This window comes from Crocuta crocuta, unplaced genomic scaffold (genome assembly GCF_008692635.1).
Source record: "Crocuta crocuta isolate KB4526 unplaced genomic scaffold, BGI_CrCroc_1.0 scaffold17, whole genome shotgun sequence".
NCBI lineage: Eukaryota > Metazoa > Chordata > Mammalia > Carnivora > Hyaenidae > Crocuta > Crocuta crocuta.
The window spans coordinates 4502756-4521743 of NW_027532041.1; the positions used below are offsets into that span (position 1 = coordinate 4502756).

Below are 18988 nucleotides of genomic sequence, written 5' to 3' on the forward strand. Positions count from 1 at the left end.
GTTATTTTAGGAACCACTAAGCCTATCTTTTTCGGGATATAAGCTTTGCAATCTAGAATTATGAAGATTAGCATTATAAATTATGCCACAGAACTAAGAAATAATAGTCTTGGGTGCCTGGCTGGCTCAGTTGGAAGAGCATGCAACTCTTGACCTTGGGTCATGAGTCCAAGCCCTACACTGGATGTAGAGATTACTAAAAAGAAATAAACTAAAAAAAAAAAAAAAAGAAGAAGAAGATGAAGAAATGAATAGTCTTGCTTATTGAAACTGGTGTGAAGTCACAGGAACTTCAACTGCCCTCAGATGAAGGACCTTGACCATTTTTCTCTGTGTAAAGGAGGGGTGGTATTCCATTTCCCAAAGCTAAGCTAAAGATTACATTAAGCTCACTTCAGTACAGAAACATATCAAATCATATATCCTTCTAGCCTATTTACTAGTCTTCTGACTTCAGATTCAAAAGGGGAAGGTCCATGGAAGCATTGATGTTGGACTCTCGGTCATGTCAATTAAAAAGAAAGCTCGGAGAATAGACCTTGACACAGAAGAGCACATCTACCATTTGAAGGTAAAGTCACTTTTCAGTAGTTTTTCTGCCACTATCAGGGAAATTCACTTGCCTGTGTCAGTGGTAAACAGATTGGTTTCACCATTACCAGCTCCTCATGTTCATCGTTCTAGGTGAAATCCCAGGACTGGTTTGATGCGTGGGTCTCCAAATTGCGTCATCATCGATTGTATCGGCAGAATGAAATTGTCAGATCACCAAGAGATGCTAGTTTTCACATATTTCCTTCAACCTCCACAGCTGAATCCTCACCAGCTGCTAATGTTTCTGTTGTGGATGGAAAGGTATGACTCTGTTGTATAAAAATCAGCCTGGAAACTCCTTGGGAAATTGTGTGGGCACATAACAGTATCATTTGACAAACCAAAAAGAGAAGATTTATTTTGTAAACTAACCCTCACGACACCAGTGACAATTGGCATCAGATTTTAGGTTAGGTAGAAATGTGGATCACCAAGAGAATTAATAGTTACTTTTCCTTTCTATGAATGGACCACATCCTAATTTTATATGGCTTTGTAGGGATATTAGGAAGTAAAGTGAACATTTGGCCAATCAGCCCCTGGGAGTTGATATTTTCCTGGGTGGTAATAAGAAGGCCGCAGTTTTGAAAATGAAACTTGCTTCCCTACCTTGAGCTGTATGTATATGTATATGTATATGTATATGTATGTATAATATATGTATACATGACCCAGAGAGAGACCATTGAATTCACCCATGAAGTTAAGGTAAGTCGGCTAAAGAATGTGACCGTAATATATATAGTAGACTATCTGAGTGATAAGCCATTGTGTTAAGCATTTGACACTCATCTCTAATCTTTAATATAGACTAAGCTCAGAGACAGTAAACACTTTTTTCAAAGAAATGACATAACCATTAAACAGCTGAGCCAGAATCTGAGTCTTCCTCTCTCTTGTTTCCAAAATCAGTGCCCTTTCCATTGTGCTAAGTACCAGATTAAGGGGGGCTGAAGTTGTTCTTTGCCCTGTATCAAGAGGTCATTTTTTATGATGCTGAAAAGCTAGAGGTGTTGCCTGTTAAAAACCGAGGTGAAGGCAAGAGGCAGGAAGACTGTTGTTTCTGCCTTTGATTCAGTGATTAAGTTTTCTGAACCATAGCCACACTGCCGTGCCCAGGGGTGTTCCAACTTCCCACTTGGCACCTGATATTGGGAACACAGACATCTGTGAATGAATAACTGGCTGCCGTAAAGAGTTGGGTTTAAGAACTTTTCAGAGAAGATTCTGCTTTTCCCTGTTTTATTTAGGTATGTATATAATATATATCCAAGTGTCCTCAGCAAAACACTGAAAAACCTCATGGAATTTGCGAGATTACTCAAATTAGATTACATGAAATACCGCTGTATTCGCTATTTACTATTTTTTAATGTTTTCTATTTATTTTTGAGAGAGGGAGAATAAGAGCATGTGTGAGCAGGAGAGGGGAAGAGAGAGGGGGAGACAGGATCTGAAGTGGGCTCTGCGCTGACAGCAGAGAGCCTGAGGCAGCGCGCAAACTGGCTCAAACTCACAAACCATGAGATCATGACCTGAGCTGAAGTCAGATGCTCAACTGAATGAGCCATTCAGGCATCCTCACTATGTACAATTTCAATGGGAATCACTTAAGTAATCTTTGTTAAATCCCATTAATTATATTTCACAAGGCTCTTAAACTTATTTAATTCTGGTGGTAGCCTTGCCAAGGATTGTTTAACCAACATCTTCCTCCTAGGACCAAGGTATTGGGTTAACTCTCATACTATCCAGTTCTGAAGTGAAAAAGGAGATTAGAGGGTAGGAAGTAGGGCTCTTACTGAGTGACCCAACACAAGATGATTAAGATAGTCCTTAGGTTTCTCTGGCCCCCTGCGTTCTCACCACAGAATAGAATGAATCCAGGGTTAGTCCAAACTAAACAAGAAATATATCCCAGATGGATATTTTAAAAATATGAACGTTTAATCCTTTGTTTAATCCTTTAAGATGCTTCTGCCTGCATCTTTGGCATAGACTATTGATAAAAGATGTCTTATTTTCATCCCTGTGTTATTTATTAAATAACTTGGGTGATACCCAAGAATGGAGAACTGAAACCAGTTCCTCTCCATTGTTTGCCTTGTAATAAGAAAGCTCTTTAGCTCTGGTTTTCATAGAAGATCTATTGCTGTAGTTACAAATGACATACCTCTAAAGATTGAACTTGGTGAAAGATTTCCATGATGCTTAGCAGAACACAATAAAGAGTGAAGAGAGTTTTTTTTTTTTATCACTTGGCTTGCATTCTAAGTATCAAATTATGAGAGTCCTGAGCATTAATTGGTATGTGGCCCCGTATAGGTATTAAGTCTGGGTTTGCTAAATGCATGCATCTTTCGGTTGTTGATGATTTAGGACAGACACAATCAATTGTAATTGAATATGAAAGTCAAATATGGAGTTTTGAAGTTGTTTCAGCTTGTTCAGAAGTAAGTTCCTGCTTTTTCAACTAAGTGTTCACTGAACTCACTGCATTATCTCCTTACTATACTTCCTGCATCTTCATTTCATGTAAAATCCTTTTATTGGAAAGTCTATCAGCTGTAGACAATACTAATTTGCCGAGACTGCCTTTTTATATATTACAGTTTGTAATATGCATTCAAAGAATTGCAAGGTTGCTGGATGGTGGTTAATGCATTTAGGAATCACATGTGGCTGATGAGGCCTTGAGCTGTTGATCATAAGGAAGTGAGAATGTCTGGAAAGGAAAGGCCTTCAGTCATGAATCAGAAGTCCTGTAATAAGGACCCCATGTCCAATACAATTCACTGAGCAATTTAAATTTGTTGGGAGTTTGAGCTGGCAGACCCTCAAGATATAAGATATAACATACTTCAATATTGTCCCTTTCCTTGTATGGTGGAGATAGAGGCTTAATGAGAGTGTCATGACTTACGAATTTTGGCTTCACTGAGCAGGTACACATTTAGCCCCGAGGCTTCCTCCCTATTTCGAGTGTGCCCTTTCTTCTTTTCTTTTGATGTCACTTTGAAGATACCTCAAAAAGTTGTTTAAATCACTTCAATCTGCTGTTCCTACTTAACCGTACACTTCTTGTTCATTGTAGGTGCAAGCAAACAGCTGTCCATGGCAGTCCCCTTTACCATGCAGCAACAGCCTCCCCGCTACCTGCACGACCGGCCAGAGCAAGGTGGCCGCCTGGTTACAGGACTCAGAAGAAATGGACAGGTGTGCAGAAGGTTAGTTCTTGCCCAGGGCAGGCTCTTAAGAGAAGCTATGAGAACAGAAATGAAAGAGGTGAATTGTCACTTGTGGGGATGAGCACTGAGTGTTATGTGGAAACTAATTTGACAATAAACTATTTGTAAAAAAAAAAAAAAAAAAAAAAAGCAATGAAAGAAATTGATCAAAATAAATAAATTTTTTAAAAAGTCACAAAGAAAAAAAAAGAAGAAAGAGGTGAATTGTGGCTGCTGCGTCCTTCCCCCTCCAGCCTCCTTGTTTGCCTCCTCCTTTCTTGTTCTTATTTTTCTACACCAGCTGCTTCCCCTTCCCGTGACTCTGGCTTCCTTATCGCCCCCCTCCACTTTCGTTCTCCCGCACCCTCCCAACTACTGAATCTGGTCTCCTCATTCCCCTGCCTTCCACTCCCTTCTGCCTTGGCCTTCTCACCTCCCTCCTCACCACCAGCAACTTTCTTTCTTCCTTAGCCTCCTACCTGTCCCCCCCCACCACCACCACCCTGGGGGCAGTCTCACAGCCCTGTGCAGCCCACAGGGCACCTCCACCTTCGCTCCACCCTCGCCCTCTGCTGCCAAGTCCCTTCTACAGCGTCCTTTTCTGCTGCTTCATCTTGTCCTAGAGCAAGTGTATGTCTTCCGACAACCCGCACTAAGTAGCAAAAATTATATGGCATCTTCTAGCCACAGTTACCTGTTACTGGTGTTACACTGTGGGACAGTTATTAAACGTTCCTAACTTATACACGATTCCTTCACTCTGCCGTCTCTGAGCCTCCTAATCTCCAGAAACTTTTCTACACCCTCGTAATAAGCCTGACTGAGCATTTTGGTCCAAACTGCCACAGACCATTTCTATTTTTTGAGACAGTTTTCAATTGACCTTCTAAACTGAGAAGACAAGGATAACATAGCAAGGATTTAATAAAGCTAATTTGATTTAATTTTTTAAAATTATTTTGTGATGATATTGGGCCTAACTTATTTATATTAAATTATTTTCTTTTATGAAGTTATGGTTAAAGTAGATGTTAAATTATTTTCTTACATCCTCAATTAGAAAAATTAAAGTGTGACAATTCATGTTGATCCCAACCCCCAAATCTGGTTGGGCACATCCTAAACTGAGTCTTTATGTGAAAATATGATTTTAAGCAGGATGTTATATTCATAAAGCATGTCCAGCTGGCATTCCATTCAGAGGCTTTTACTTAAATGTATTCACAAAACACAGAGACGTTCATTTGAGTATATGCACTGCAGGTTGGAGAAGGAAGCCAAACCTCACTGTCTTGAAACACTGTAGTCTCACCTTAGCAGTGGTTCTAGATGTTTCCTCTCTGCTAACTTCCGCAGTTTTGTACACACTCATGGTATTTAACATGGCTGCCTCCTTTGCTGACAAGATTGACACCGTCCACTGGGACAAAATCCATTCATCTGACCAAAGTGAAAAGACATTGACTTTGATGCCAGGAAAGCCCCCTGGCTGTCGGGGGAGAGAGGGATGCATTTGTGTCCCTGTGTGCTCTGGAATACTCCATAACCCTTCCTGTGCCTTCTCCCCTGTCTCAGGGGTGGTCCTGCCTCTCCCCACCCTGACTACTCTACCTGTGTCCTCTATCCTGCCTTTCCATTTCCGTCAGGATTTAGCGCAGTAATTTCCTCTTCTCCAGGAGACACCCTCATCTTTCATTCATTTCTGCTCTCTGTCCATAGACTCCGGCTTCTCTCCATAATTTGATGTTTGCCCTTTTTGCTCAATGAAAAAGGCATTCTTGATAGCAAGAGGCCAACTGGTCTCCACTCTGTTCTCGGACCTCATCCTCTGACCTGCCCTGTAGAACCTTCTCCATGAGCCTTCTCCCTTAGGCCCCATGAAGTTTTCCGTTTTCTCCAACTGCTCCTCCTCCATTTTCCTGGATTCTCATCTGGACAGCCTTGGTCGTGGGGATGATCAAGGTTCAGTCTTCTGCCTTCGGCTTCTCTAATAGTCACTCTGGGAGCTCGTTATGGGCCAGACACTGAACTGAGCACTTTACATATATGGTTTATGTAAATCTTCACAGTAGTACCCGGCAGGAATTATGAACCATATTTTGATAGATAGGGAAACTGATGCTTTGAGAGTTCAAATACCTAGCCCATGTTACACAGCAAATACTTAGGGAGAGCTGGAGGGCCAGGGCAGGCCACCTGGATTCTAACAACTACACTCTGCACTTTGGAAGTGACAGACACGCTCATAGTTTCAGCTGGGATCTCTCTTCTGATGAGATAGTGGTGATGGTGATGGTGATGGTGATGGTAGTGGTGGCAGCAACGGTGATGGTGGGTAGGGACGGTGGCAGCGATGATAGCGGCAGCTAATAGGTATCGGGCTCTTCTGTGTGAAGAGCTATGCGCTATCATAGGTGTTTTGTGTACATCAACTCATTCAGTCCTCTCAAAGCCATTTTACAGATGAGAAAACCTAGATACAGGGGAATCAACTCACTCTGACCAAGCAGCAACGGCTTGTTCATCAAATTATGGCTTGTTCCGCTCACACAGCAACGGCGGAACTGGGGTTCAAGCGTGGGTGGTCTAACTCCAGAGCACCTGCACCATATCTCTCTCAAAAAGACTGAAAACTGTATGAATCTCAGCTCCTCATCCAGACTAGGCTACGTTCCTGCCTCCTTTCCTCACCGCTGGCTCTGTCTGTGTGTACTCCCTGTCACGTCCCTTCTCGGCCTGTCTGAAACCAGCCTCTGTCTCCTCCCTGAAACAGCCCCAGCTGCTGGGCTTCCCTGTTTTGGTTAGTGCTGCTGTCCTAACCACCTCTGAGACCTCAGAGGGTTTTTTGGCCCTCCCACTCTGTTCATCTATCCCAAACTGAGTTCTTTTATTTCTTTGAAACCACCCACCCTTACCCATGCCCTCGTCTGCCCTTCCTCTCAAGTTTCTTCCCTCCTCAGACCCGCCGCTCACCCACTCTCTGGCCAGTAAGCAGCCTCCTGGCTGGCATTCTCTGAGCTGTCAGCACAGAGTCCAACATGGGGCTCAAACCCATGAACCATGAGATCATGACCTGAACCTAAGTCAGACGCTTAACCGACTGAGCCACGCAGGGTGGCATGTAATAGGTCATTGCACTCAGCTGTAAGATGTAGATATAACTTCCCCCAGCTTTGCAGAAGAGGAAAATGAAATGCATGCAAGTTAAGGAATTTTCCCAAGCTTACACAGCTGCCCTGGTGAAGATGAAGGACTAACCCCGAAGCCAGTTCTTTGCCCGTGACATACTTCTCCCATCAAGACTGACATTTCTTTAAATAGCTTTTATGCAAAAATCCCTCCAAGTGGTTCTCCATGGCCTCTGCAACCCAAACTACTTAGCCCAGCCCTTTACATCTACCCTTCAGGGGTGCCTGGGTGGCTCAGACGGTGGAGCATCTGACTCTTGATCTCGCTCAGGTCTTGATCTCAGGATTGTGAGTTCAAGCCCCATGTTGGGCTCTGCACTGGGCATGAAGCCTACTTAAAAAATATGTAATAATAATAATAATAATAATAATAATAATAAATAATAATAATAATAATATCCACCTTCCAGCTTTCAGGCCCTACCTACCCTTTCCACTTTGCTTTCCATTGGCCCAACTGAACTTATTTGCTATTTCTTGGACATACTTGCATATTCCTTCCTCTGTGCTTTGGCACACATTGTTCTTTCCCACCTGCAGGGCCCTTTCTGTCCTTCTCCACCTTTCTCTTTTGCTGAATCCTTCCCATCAATCCTCCAGACCTAGGAAAGTTTCCACTGTCTCTTTTAAGTGTGCTCTGATGACATCAAACCATGATAACTCTCTGTTTTCTAAACTCTCACAACACTTTTTTTTTTTTGGTCTCTCCTAATCATTTCATAGAATCCCCAGTATTGAGGTTTGTACTTCAAAAGTTCATCATGTAGCATCTTGAACCCATAAAATATCTGATTTATAGTGCTAATCCTCAAAGTGGCAGACCACTCATAGATCTGAACTTAAATCAGTCCAGATCTCAGTTACGTAAGGGAGTTGCTTGGCTCTTGGAGAGTATTTTTCCCCCATGGAAATGAAATGTTAAATTAGGATTCGTATGCCAGTGTTGAAGATGGATACGTATTAATTTAACATACAAAGTGTTTATTTGTTGTTTTTTTTTTTAACAGAATGTATATTCCATGAATCTTACTTGATTGCTATTTCCTCTGTACTTAGAACTGTAGTGTCTCCCATCAGTGGTCTCTAAATGAAATCATAGGATGATAACTTTGGACATACCTTCATTTATTTAACCATTCCACAGCTAGACGACTTGTTTCTTTTTGGAACAAGGTAGAGCATGTTGGGAAAATAAGTACATTGCTAGATATTTAAGTTTTTACTGTTCCCTATTATGAACTATCTCAGCAGTTTTTTTTTCTTGGCATAGTTTTTCCTTTTTCCCTATTGCTAAAATTAGATTTAATCTTAGTTTAAAGAAATTCTAGAGATTTCTTTTTTTTTTAAAGGTATTTCTGTTGCCTTTGGCAAAATTTTATAATCCTATGTACATCCAGACACTAGGTGAACAGTGAAATCCCGCCAAGGAGTTCATCTCTCCCATATTTTGAGTGATAGAAATGGTGAGGACTGATGCGGCTTACTCCAAATTAAGGCCCTGCGGCATGATTAACCACAGAGGGTTCAATACTCCTCTGCGTTTTTCCATCTACCACCTCACTTGCTACTCAAAGACAGGAAGGGAAGGGGGGGGCATGTTACTGCCACCACTTGGCAGGTGAAGAGACTGCAGCCAGGACATGTAAAGTCAGTCCGTGTCTCCTGACTCTTAGTTTCAGGTCTCTTGCCTTGAATCACGTTCATTCATGAAGTTCTCTTTCCATTCTGTTAGAAAAAGAGTGGATGTTATTTTGATGGTTTGAAGCCCCGTTTCCAGATTGCTATGCTACCTCCATACACCGTTTGTGTACAGTAATCACACTTAGTAGGATGCATGGATGTCATATTCACTGGCTGGAAGGCTCAATGCATGGATAATGTGAAATAATGTCCCTGCTAGCATGGTGCTTATGATACAGTTTTGTTCTTTAAAATGCAAATTAGGGGCACCTGGATGGTTCGCTCGGTTAAGCATCCAACTCTTGATTTCAATTCAGATCACGATCTCACAGTTCGTGGGATTGAGCCCCATGTCAGGTTCTGCGCTGATGGTACAGAGTCTGCTTGGGATTCCCTCTCTCCCTTGCTCTGCCTCTCCCTTGCTCATGCTCTCTCTCTCTCTCCCAAAATAAATAAATAAGCATTAAAAAACATTTAAATAAAATCCAAATTAAAATGTAGGCACTTTCTAGCCCATCTCCCTTCTCCTCTTCCCTCTAGCCCTCCTTCCTTATTTGCACTGCTTTCTTTCCTCTTTCCTTTCCTTTCCTGCTCTCTATTTCCTACCCTCCTGAGCCACTGGACCCTTGTTTTCTCATAGGGAAGAGAATGGGGGCACAAGGGCGTGGCCTCCCCTGAAGGTGGTGGCAGGTGCTGTCTCCGTCAGTACTCTCCTTCCCACACCTCCATGGGGCTCCCTCTCTGAAGGAATTCAAAGGCCATTGATGGCCAATAGCTCTCCGAATAACAACCGTAGCCCTTGAACAGCCCACCTGGGCTCCATGCTCAGGGTCAGTGTAAAGAAGAGGGTATGGCCTGGCCCTAAAATTCCTGCTACCCTGGTCTCCATAGAGTGTGCAGTGATTGGGAGTCCTAGAAAGACTCTTGTAGTAGTTACTCCTCTGTTTTTATATCCAACAAAAAAGCCAAAAATCCCCCAAACACGACTACCTATGTTATTTGGCCCGGCTAATCTTTAGCCATATTTAATAACAGTATTTTGCTGCTTATACTATATCTGTAAAAATGCAGATCCTTGACATTCAATGAGAAACAAAGAAAATATAAATGAAATTTTCACCAAAATTTGACTGACTTCATATTATAACTACTTTATAATATAACTAACTTGTAGACTTGTCCTATTACAATCTCTTTATAAATAGTATACATCCAAAAGTAATCACATAACTACAGCCATGTTCTGAATGTTGATAATTGTGTAAGTAATACTAATAACTCAATGTTCTTGGCTGTATTTAATTTCATGTGCCAAAAGTCCGTTTCTAAGAGTGATATTTTATTATGCAAATCTTTAAAATTCTCTCTTGTTCAAATACAGTCAAAAATTAAAAATAAAGTTAAAAGCCATTTCTTCATTAATCATTAATTCAAACAATAAGTTTCATGCCCAGGTGATTCTGGTGCTGCTGGGCCAGGGAACACACTTCAAGAATCTTTGGTTGTGTTTGGTATAGCATCCCTCATAGATTTTAAAGAAATCATTCATTGCAACATTGTTAGCGATCTAAACCACAGACAAATATGTCTGGCTTTGTATTCCATCCCATATTTCTGAACTTGACTTTGACTCCATCTAAATTCCAGGTAGCCACCTTATAAACTATTTTAGGAGCAGGTAGATAGGTTCCCAAGACTAAAACCATACAACTGCTGCAGTTCCCTTGAGTGTGCTTCCTATGTGAAAAGGGCCACCTGAACAGGATAGTGAAGAAACACAATTTCACTGAGATTGTAGTGACTAGCTGTTAATTTTAAGTAGGCATTGACTTCATTTAATCCTCAATGCTTTTAAGGTTCTATTCCAGAGAAGGGCCTATTTTGTTTCATTTGCCAGTAGCATCATTATGTAAACATGGATCTACCTAATCATACTTGCCATAATTTGGATTGACTGTCTTTTATTACCATCCCTGCCCCTCCCTGCCCAGTTCTAACGTATTTTTATTTCTGATTTTTCTTAGACCTTGCACACTGCCAGTCAAACCTTGTGGAACTTAGCAAACTCCTGCAAAATTTGGAAATACTTCAGAGAACTCAGTCAGCACCTAACTTTACTGACATGCAGGTAAACATTACCAAAAGGACTTTAAGTCATTAACACAGAATTTTTACTGGATTGTTCTATGAATATATAAGGTAACATTGAAAAGGAAATGACTAATACAGTACAAATGAATCTGCATTCTGGAGTTATTCTTAATATTTTTGATTTCTTGGTGTCATTATACTAAGATATCTATTTTGACATATTAATGTATATTTTACATTAAGTACAAACTAGTAGAAGAAATAAATATGTGAATTATTCTTCCATATTTGTGTTACATTAGAAATAATAGCTTTGAAGATACATCTTAGTCTCAGAATTGCTGCCATCTTTTTATGTAAAAAAAAAAAAAAACAGCTGTAGATCTCTAATCTTGTTTTCCTTTTGTATAGCAGACAAACATATTGTATGATCAAGTTCTTATCTCTGCTTTTAATGCCCACTTTGCATCAGATACGACCTTCTCTCCTGGCTGGTTTGCTTTAGGTGGTTAACAAGGATTCTTTACTAACATGCTATGCTCTCTTTGTCTGCATCTGTATCATGTGTGTGAACTTAATCATACTTTGTTGCTTTTTAACTATTTGTGTAATGTAGGCTAACTGTGTAGATATTTCAAAGAAAGACAAGCGAGTCACAAGACGATGGAGAACAAAAAGTGTCAGCAAAGATACAAAAATACAACTGCAGGTACAGACTTTACTTTTCCTTCATTCATATTTTTATATGCTTTTAAGATGTTAGTCTTTAGATATCAGTTCATGGAAGTTAATAAGCTTAAAGCAGCTGAACTGCTTTAAAGCCAGTGCTTTACAGACTGAGTTATACTATCTTAAACAGCGGGAAATCCATTCATCTTACTCTGGAATATGTCAAAATAATTTAAGAGAAAGGTTAAAATGACTTAATACGACTACAAACGCATTTTCATTCTCACTTGTGGCCTTTGAACCATTAAAATGTAATTTAACAAAAAATTACCTTAAAAATCTAGGCTACAATTCCAGTGTGTTGTAATGAGCATTCATTTATACATACTTGATCTTAAAAGAGCCTTTTATGTATTAGCTTTGTCCAAAATTTTATGGGTCAGTAAAAAAGTATGAAGTCTGCAAATATTGGAAGTCAACAAACTCAGGTTCTAGTGTAATCACTGTGATTTCCTGGCAGTATAATCTGATGCATTTCTGTTCAATTTTCTAGGCTTCCATTTGCTCCCAAGTAAAGTGATGGAGTTAATTTAATGATCTCTGAATTCCTTTTCACTCTAAAATTCTATGATTCTTCAAAAATAGATATTATTTGGCCATCAGCAATCACTTTTAAAGTCTGAATCATGAAAGTCTTAATGACTCACAATAAATTTACTTGAAATTGATTTTGAATAAGTTCTTTATTTGAAATGTGTAGTTTAAAACTTTTAAAGTAAGAACATCTTAGGTTATTGCACTGAAGTGATATGAAATATGGTAAATGCCTAAAACCTCTTGTGTCAGAAATCATATTATTTTCAGATCTTTAAACCAGAATGTTTACTATTCTGATCCTAGCTATATATTATATAAAAAACTCTTGCCCCAACAATCAAAATCAGACTTAGGATTTTGCTTTTCTTTTTATAACTCCACAAATCAATTTATGTTCCAACAAAAGGTAAAAGGAACTGCTTTCCACAAATCTTCAGTGTCTTCTGAGTGAATAATAATTCTCTAATTCTGACCGTACTGATATTTATTGTGTTGTATGTAAGTCTGAATGTGTAAGTAGCAAACTCTTTGATGCTTTGCTTGCTAACACAATATATTTGAAAATAAATTTTCACAAGCACTAAAGATTCATGATTTTTTTAGTTAGACTGTCCACATTCTATGACACAATTTATTGTGTTCCTTTATTCAGCATGTTTTTGTGTGTTTTCTCTTCAGAACATTAATACTGTAGAAGACAAATGTGCTAAATGACGTCACCAAAAATTTACCTCAAATTGCTTCATTTGCTTTGAGCGTGTGATTGTCCCGTTTTGTGGTGCTTTTTAAAACATGGTATCTAGGGTTCTCACAGCCAAGAAAAAAGAACCATTATAAAAATAATTGAAGAAGGCCACATCATATGAACATATACATTTGTAGACAGACATTGTTTCAATCTCATTTTTGAGGCATGCCATTGAACAGACGGCTGTTCACAGCCATTGCCTTGAAGAGGCTGGTTGTCCTCAGAGAGTCTGAGCGAGATGCCCGTGGCCACCCTGCCGTGGCTACGAGGCTCGCTGTGGTCCCCGTGTCACTCGGTTTTTCCTGGAGGAAAAAGAATGCAACTCTGAATGGCCCTTCTAGTCACAGGCTGTGCTTTTCTAAATGAGGAGGGTTTATGAAGATTTTTTTGAGTCATCAGAAGAAATTGGTCAAAAAGCAGGAAAATATTCTTCATACTTCTGCTGCATATTTGGGTAGTTTGCTCTTAAATTTTTACTTATGCTGTTTTGTTTTGTTTCTGTTTGCCAAAGAGTTACAAAATGGCCCTTGTGATTCCAGTTTAGTTATCTTTGAGGGAAATTGAAACCACTTCATCCCCACGCACGAAGGAAATGTTAAACTTTTGAAAGTAGGAGATTCAGTTCTGACTCCAAGTGGAAGTCATGAGGCCTGGAGGTGGCAGTGAACTATTTGTTGCTCCGAGAGAAACCCTGCTTCCACTTGGACTGGTAAAACGGGGGGTATTGTAGGGTGAATGCTGCAGAATTTGGGACTGTACTGCCCCTAAGCTGCTCACCCAAACCAGCAGGCCTTCTAGTAGCCCTTAGGATGCTCATTCTTTATTTTTTTTATATATTTTTAAATTTATTTCTAGGAGAGAGAGAGAGACAGCGTGAGCAGGGGAGGGTCAGAGAGAGAGGGAGACACAGACTCTGAAATAGGCTCCAGGCTCTGAGCTGGCAGTCAGCACAGAGCCCGACGCGGGGCTCGAACCCACGAACCGCGAGATCATGACCTAAGCGAAAGTCGGACACTTAACCGACTAAGCCACCCAGGCGCCCCAGGATGCTCATTCTTTATTAACAGGAAGTTACTCCAACATGCACACTTGGCTAGGGAACCATAAAATTAGCCGGGCATGCCTATGACCAATGTAAATGTCTTTACTCACCATTGTTTTACTTACAGAAAGGCATAGCATATATCTTTATTTAGTGGATTAAACATACCTACCACCTTCTCCCACCCCAGTACACAGGTTGTTCCCTCCTTGATCGTACAAGTCAAGGGCAAGTATTTGAACCCACAGTCATCTCCCTACTTGAACCACTTTCTCTGTGTCATGGTGGCAGCTAATGTGAGAGGCTTTGTTGTGAGGGGCTCGTTTTTCAACCCCTCTGTTGTTTGTAACTTGTACACCAGCCGTTTGTGGAAGAACCTAGACTGCCTGGTGGTGGGAGTGGTGCTGCTTGTTACCGCCGCTGTTACTGATTCTGTCACGCTGACCTTTGTATTCAGTATTCTGCAGTAGTTGTTATTTTGAAATGATTATAAAACAGATCATTTAAAAAAATTGATCCCAGGATGGGGCGCCTGGGTGGCTTAGTCGGTTGGGCGTCCGACTTTCGCTTAGGGCATGATCTCGCGGTTCGTGGGTTCGAGCCCCGCGTCGGGCTCTGTGCTGACTGCCAGCTCAGAGCCTGGAGCCTGTTTCAGTCTGTGACTCCCTCTCTCTCTGACCCTCCCCTGCTCATGCTGTCTCTCTCTCTCTCCTAGAAATAAATAAAACATTAAAGAAAAAATTTAAAAAAAAAAAAAAAAATTGATCCCAGGATGGGGCGCCTGGGTGGCTTAGTCCGTTGGGCGTCCGACTTTCGCTTAGGGCATGATCTCGCGGTTCGTGGGTTCGAGCCCCGCGTCGGGCTCTGTGCTGACTGCCAGCTCAGAGCCTGGAGCCTGTTTCAGTCTGTGACTCCCTCTCTCTCTGACCCTCCCCTGCTCATGCTGTCTCTCTCTCTCTCCTAGAAATAAATAAAACATTAAAGAAAAAATTTAAAAAAAAAAAAAAAAAAGTGATCCCAGGAAAGTAACAGTGAAGAATGTGTTATACTGTATGTTTGATGTCTTATTCTTCACATAGGTTAGGTTGTGCTGTTGATTTGAATATGAAGGTTACATGTTAGATCTGTGTGGCCGTACTTTTACTAGAAGCTATTGAGAAGGTGGCCTCAGAAATCCTTCGTGTAATTCATTGAAGGCATTTTTCCTGGAAGGTCTGTGGAGATTACCTTTAGAAAAAGGACTTTCTCCCAAACTTCAGATTTCTGGTTCTAATAAAAATCTCATTAGAACCATCACACAGGAACAGTTTGGCTGTGCTTTCAGTGAGGTAGAGCAGGATGAGAAGGGACTGGTTTGTGAAGGGTTGCTAGAAACTGAAGAGCCGCTAGGCTTTCTACGTGACTCGTCGCACAAATTGATACCAGATCCCTGTTTGTTGGAGAGAATGGGTACTAGCAAGAAGCCTGGAGGAGCAGATAAAGGGTCTGTTGTCGTTCATGTGTCCTTCTAGCTGTCCTAGATCTCCCAGGTGCTCAAGTTATGCTGAAGGGTAAAAATGAGTTCTGCCTCCTTTTACGTACTACATGAAGCATGAAGGGGTTCAGTATAGAAAACTTTTTGTGGAAAGCACATTAGATAGGCGTGTGTGTGTACAACATACACATAATGCGAATGGACGACTTATGCACGTGGAAGAGAGATGTGAATGTCACGTGGAAACTTCGAAGAGAATTAGAAAGATAAGAATTTAAAATATTTTTCTGTTGTTCCAAAAAGACTTAAGCAGTCATGCTTTTCCTTAATCTGCACTGTTAGGTGATGCTAAGTCCCTCTCAGTTCACTGGACTTGAAATTATTTCTCACAACCGTGAAGATGTGGGTCTGTCAAATGGATGCAGACTTGAGTGATTAGAAGGAAACAGCGTTATCCCATACTCCTGTCCACCAAAACAAGATAGAAAAGAGAGCTCTGGGATTCCTCTACTAGTCCATGCATAGATGCCCATCACTAAATGAAACCCATGCTTTCAGGTTTCCATCGTTGATTTTTGTAAGCACTGTCCCAACACACTGAGGAAGGACATTGAGTGTTGTTGTGTTGGCGTTTTTTTGTTTTTTGTTTTTTGCTTTTCTCTATGCCATGGGGACTGGCTTCCTCCTTGGAAAATTCTCCAACCTGAAAACTCCAACACCATGCCTAATGTTGAATCCCAGTGAGCTTCCTAGTAGGGGAATAAATGGGAAACTGAAGATTCCTAGTACCCTTGCCTCGGCACTTTTCCTCCCAGCAAGGAACAAAAAAATCCTGCCTGGCTAACAGGAGACACCCATTACAACATGTTGGTTTTAGCCTTTGCACGTTACTTATTTAATCATTTTTCCTGAACGTAGTTTCATCTTTGCTTCCATTGATTGGAAATGCCGTTGATTTCATATAATATGACATTGCATGGGGAAAACAATATGTACCTTTATTTTACCTTAAAATCACAAGCTATTCATCACTTCATAATTTCCCATCTCCCTTTGGGGTGGGGTTGTATTCAGCAGCTAGACTTAAATGTTTAAACGTTCTTCAATGAAAGCAGTGAACTTTTCTCACAGCATTATGAATGCCCCTTCGAGCACTTTTCAGGGCTACAATTTAGGACAAGTCAACTCCGCTTAAAAACTCTCCCTTTCCCTTGTCTGATTATCTTTCATCCTCCCGTATCCCCCCCTCCCCTCCCCCGTGTCCTCTCCTCCCTCCTCTTCTCTCATTCACTGTCAGGAAGGGCCATCTGCGAAGGGCCAGTTCAGCACCACTCGGCGCCGGCAGAGGCTAGCGGCAGCAGTGGCTACAACAGTGAGTGGATTTCAATCTCAAGTGGACATTTAATAAGAATGAGAAACTGTCCAAGCGTCACCTTCCTGTCCCAGTGGTGCCACTCGTGTGTAGTGGCATCAACCGTAACCCACTCCTGTGCTGGCCTAGCTTTTGCATGCTCTCTGGCTGTCTCTGCATGGCAGGTGTCGCACATGGGTATTCGTGTTTGCGATGGAAAACTGCTATCTAATCCAGTTCTTCGACTGTCCGTGTAAGAAACCGTGTAAATTCAAGGTTGCAAAACTAAGTAACAGCTCCGTATGGTATGGAATTTCCTAAAATGATACTGTTATTATTATTATTTTTTTGTCATACTGATATCAGAACCTCTGCTAACTGATTTGTTTTTCTAAGAAAAGTCATGTTACTACAGACATAAATTGTGCTTTTTTTTTTTTTAGCATTGTGACTATTTGAAAAGGATGTGAGAGTAAAGAAAAGAGAGGGTAACAAAAGGTGAATTTTGATGTCATCTCTAAATGGCTACCCAAATTACACCTAGCAAGGGAAAATTGTTTTCTGGAAAGAATATTGAGCTTAAAATCAGAAAATATAGTGTGGAAAGGAGAAAACTACAAAGTTAAATGGTGCTTAATATATATCTAGAGGTTGGTTTGTTTTGGTTTTGTTTAAGAGAAAATAGGATGGATATTAGGAGGGTAGAGTAAGTATTGAAACAGATAAGGTAAATAACCAAAATTTTAACTTGAGTAGAAGCTGTTTAGAATAGTGAATGGTGCATGCAGAATAGAAAATAGAATATGTAAATACGAGAACCTTTGCTGGATAAAAGCAAATCATAATATTTGCTTAATCCTGACATCCTGTCAACTATTTAAAGTACAGAATACCCAGTTCATAGCAATCATGGATGTTGGGTTTTTTGACTATTAGATAATGCTTTCTGAATTAACAATAGTCTTGCTCTTGCTAATGGTGGAATATACTTGAAGACTAGAATTGCTGAAAAATATGAAAAGGTTTTGGTTACATTGTAAGAGAATGGATACTCATGCAAGGATTGTTGGTTTTCTATTTTTGATTAATAACTGACTCCTGCTTTATATCTGAGTGCTTAGCTGGATCTTTGGAGAGATAGAATTGCTTTTGATCATGAAATGAACCAGTGGCTTGGAGTTTATCAAGGAATTGATTCTTAAACTCATAGTTTTGTGAACATTTAAGCAAATTAATGAAATTGATATCATGATTAATGTGTATCTTATGAATGTATGCCTAATATGTGACACCATAACCGATTACTACAATAGATACATGTAAAATTACTTAAATAGTTGTTAACCTTTCATTTATAAAATTTAGAAATCCAGATGATTATCAGAGAGAGAACAATACCTTAGTATGGAAAGGAAAGGTCGGTCCTTTTGTGAAAATACCTACAGTTCCTTAAATAATGTCCTTCTAAAAAGGCATGCAGGGAATGATTGTGTTTCTACTGTGTTCATCTTTTTAACTGCAGATACATAGAGTGAGTATAATAAAACTGGGATCAGAACCTATTTGAATAGAATGAGAAACAGAAAAGAAAAAGCTTTTAAAAGAGGAGAGTATTACCCTTCCAAGGGTAGCGGTGACCACAGAAGTTAAGAATAACTTCCAATAATTCCAAACATCTAATGACAAAAGCTGGCAACATTTAGTAGTTATTCAGAAATAACAGGAGGGAATAGTTACTCTAACCCCCTTTAGGATTTATAGCTTTGACTCCGTAGCAAAGTATAACACCATCTAGCAGGACCTTCAGCTTGCTCCCCCAGACCCCAGATCCCCCAGACCCATCACATCTCTAGTGATCTGATGCTGGTGACTCTTAGTCAATGTGCCTCTTAATTCCCCATCTTCCCTCTTCCTGGCACTAACTCATCCCATACATTTTGAGTGTGTCCTATTTTACCTAGAATTCCTCCAAATGACTCCTCGCTACTTACTCTCCTCAGAGAAAAGGAGACCCATTCAAGTGTCTGGGGCTGCTGAGATTGCTCCCAAAGAAAAGTACACCCAAGCACGGAGGAGGGCACTTGTGGGGATGAGCACTGGGCGTTATATGGAAACCAACTTCACAATAAACTATTTGTAAAAAAAAAAAAAAATTAAATTAAAAAAAAAGTACACCCAAAAGAGATGTTTCAGAGGTTTATTCTTGTTGATTCCTAGCCCTAGAACCTGAAACAGCTCACTTACCACATCAGCCAGACCCAACAGAACACGGGGTTGGGAAAAGAGATACACTGGCCCCTCCCCCCAGAAGAACACGGAGCATCCGA

General features: G+C 40.5%; 1 protein-coding gene across 7 annotated transcripts in view; it reads left to right on the forward strand.

Moving 5' to 3' along the window:
• OSBPL6 (oxysterol binding protein like 6) overlaps window positions 1-18988 on the forward strand; it is a 211224-nt gene that overhangs the window by 151144 nt on the left and 41092 nt on the right. For 5 of the 7 annotated variants that reach the window (XM_077776286.1, XM_077776285.1, XM_077776288.1 and 2 more), the window contains 5 exons: window positions 458-571; window positions 685-855; window positions 3689-3821; window positions 10714-10817; window positions 11397-11489. In XM_077776286.1, the coding sequence (XP_077632412.1) occupies window positions 458-571; window positions 685-855; window positions 3689-3821; window positions 10714-10817; window positions 11397-11489 (615 nt within the window). Of the gene's footprint in view, window positions 1-457; window positions 572-684; window positions 856-3688; window positions 3822-10713; window positions 10818-11396; window positions 11490-16607; window positions 16683-18988 lie in introns of all 7 variants that reach the window. The other 2 variants (XM_077776292.1, XM_077776291.1) reach the window with 2 other exon arrangements.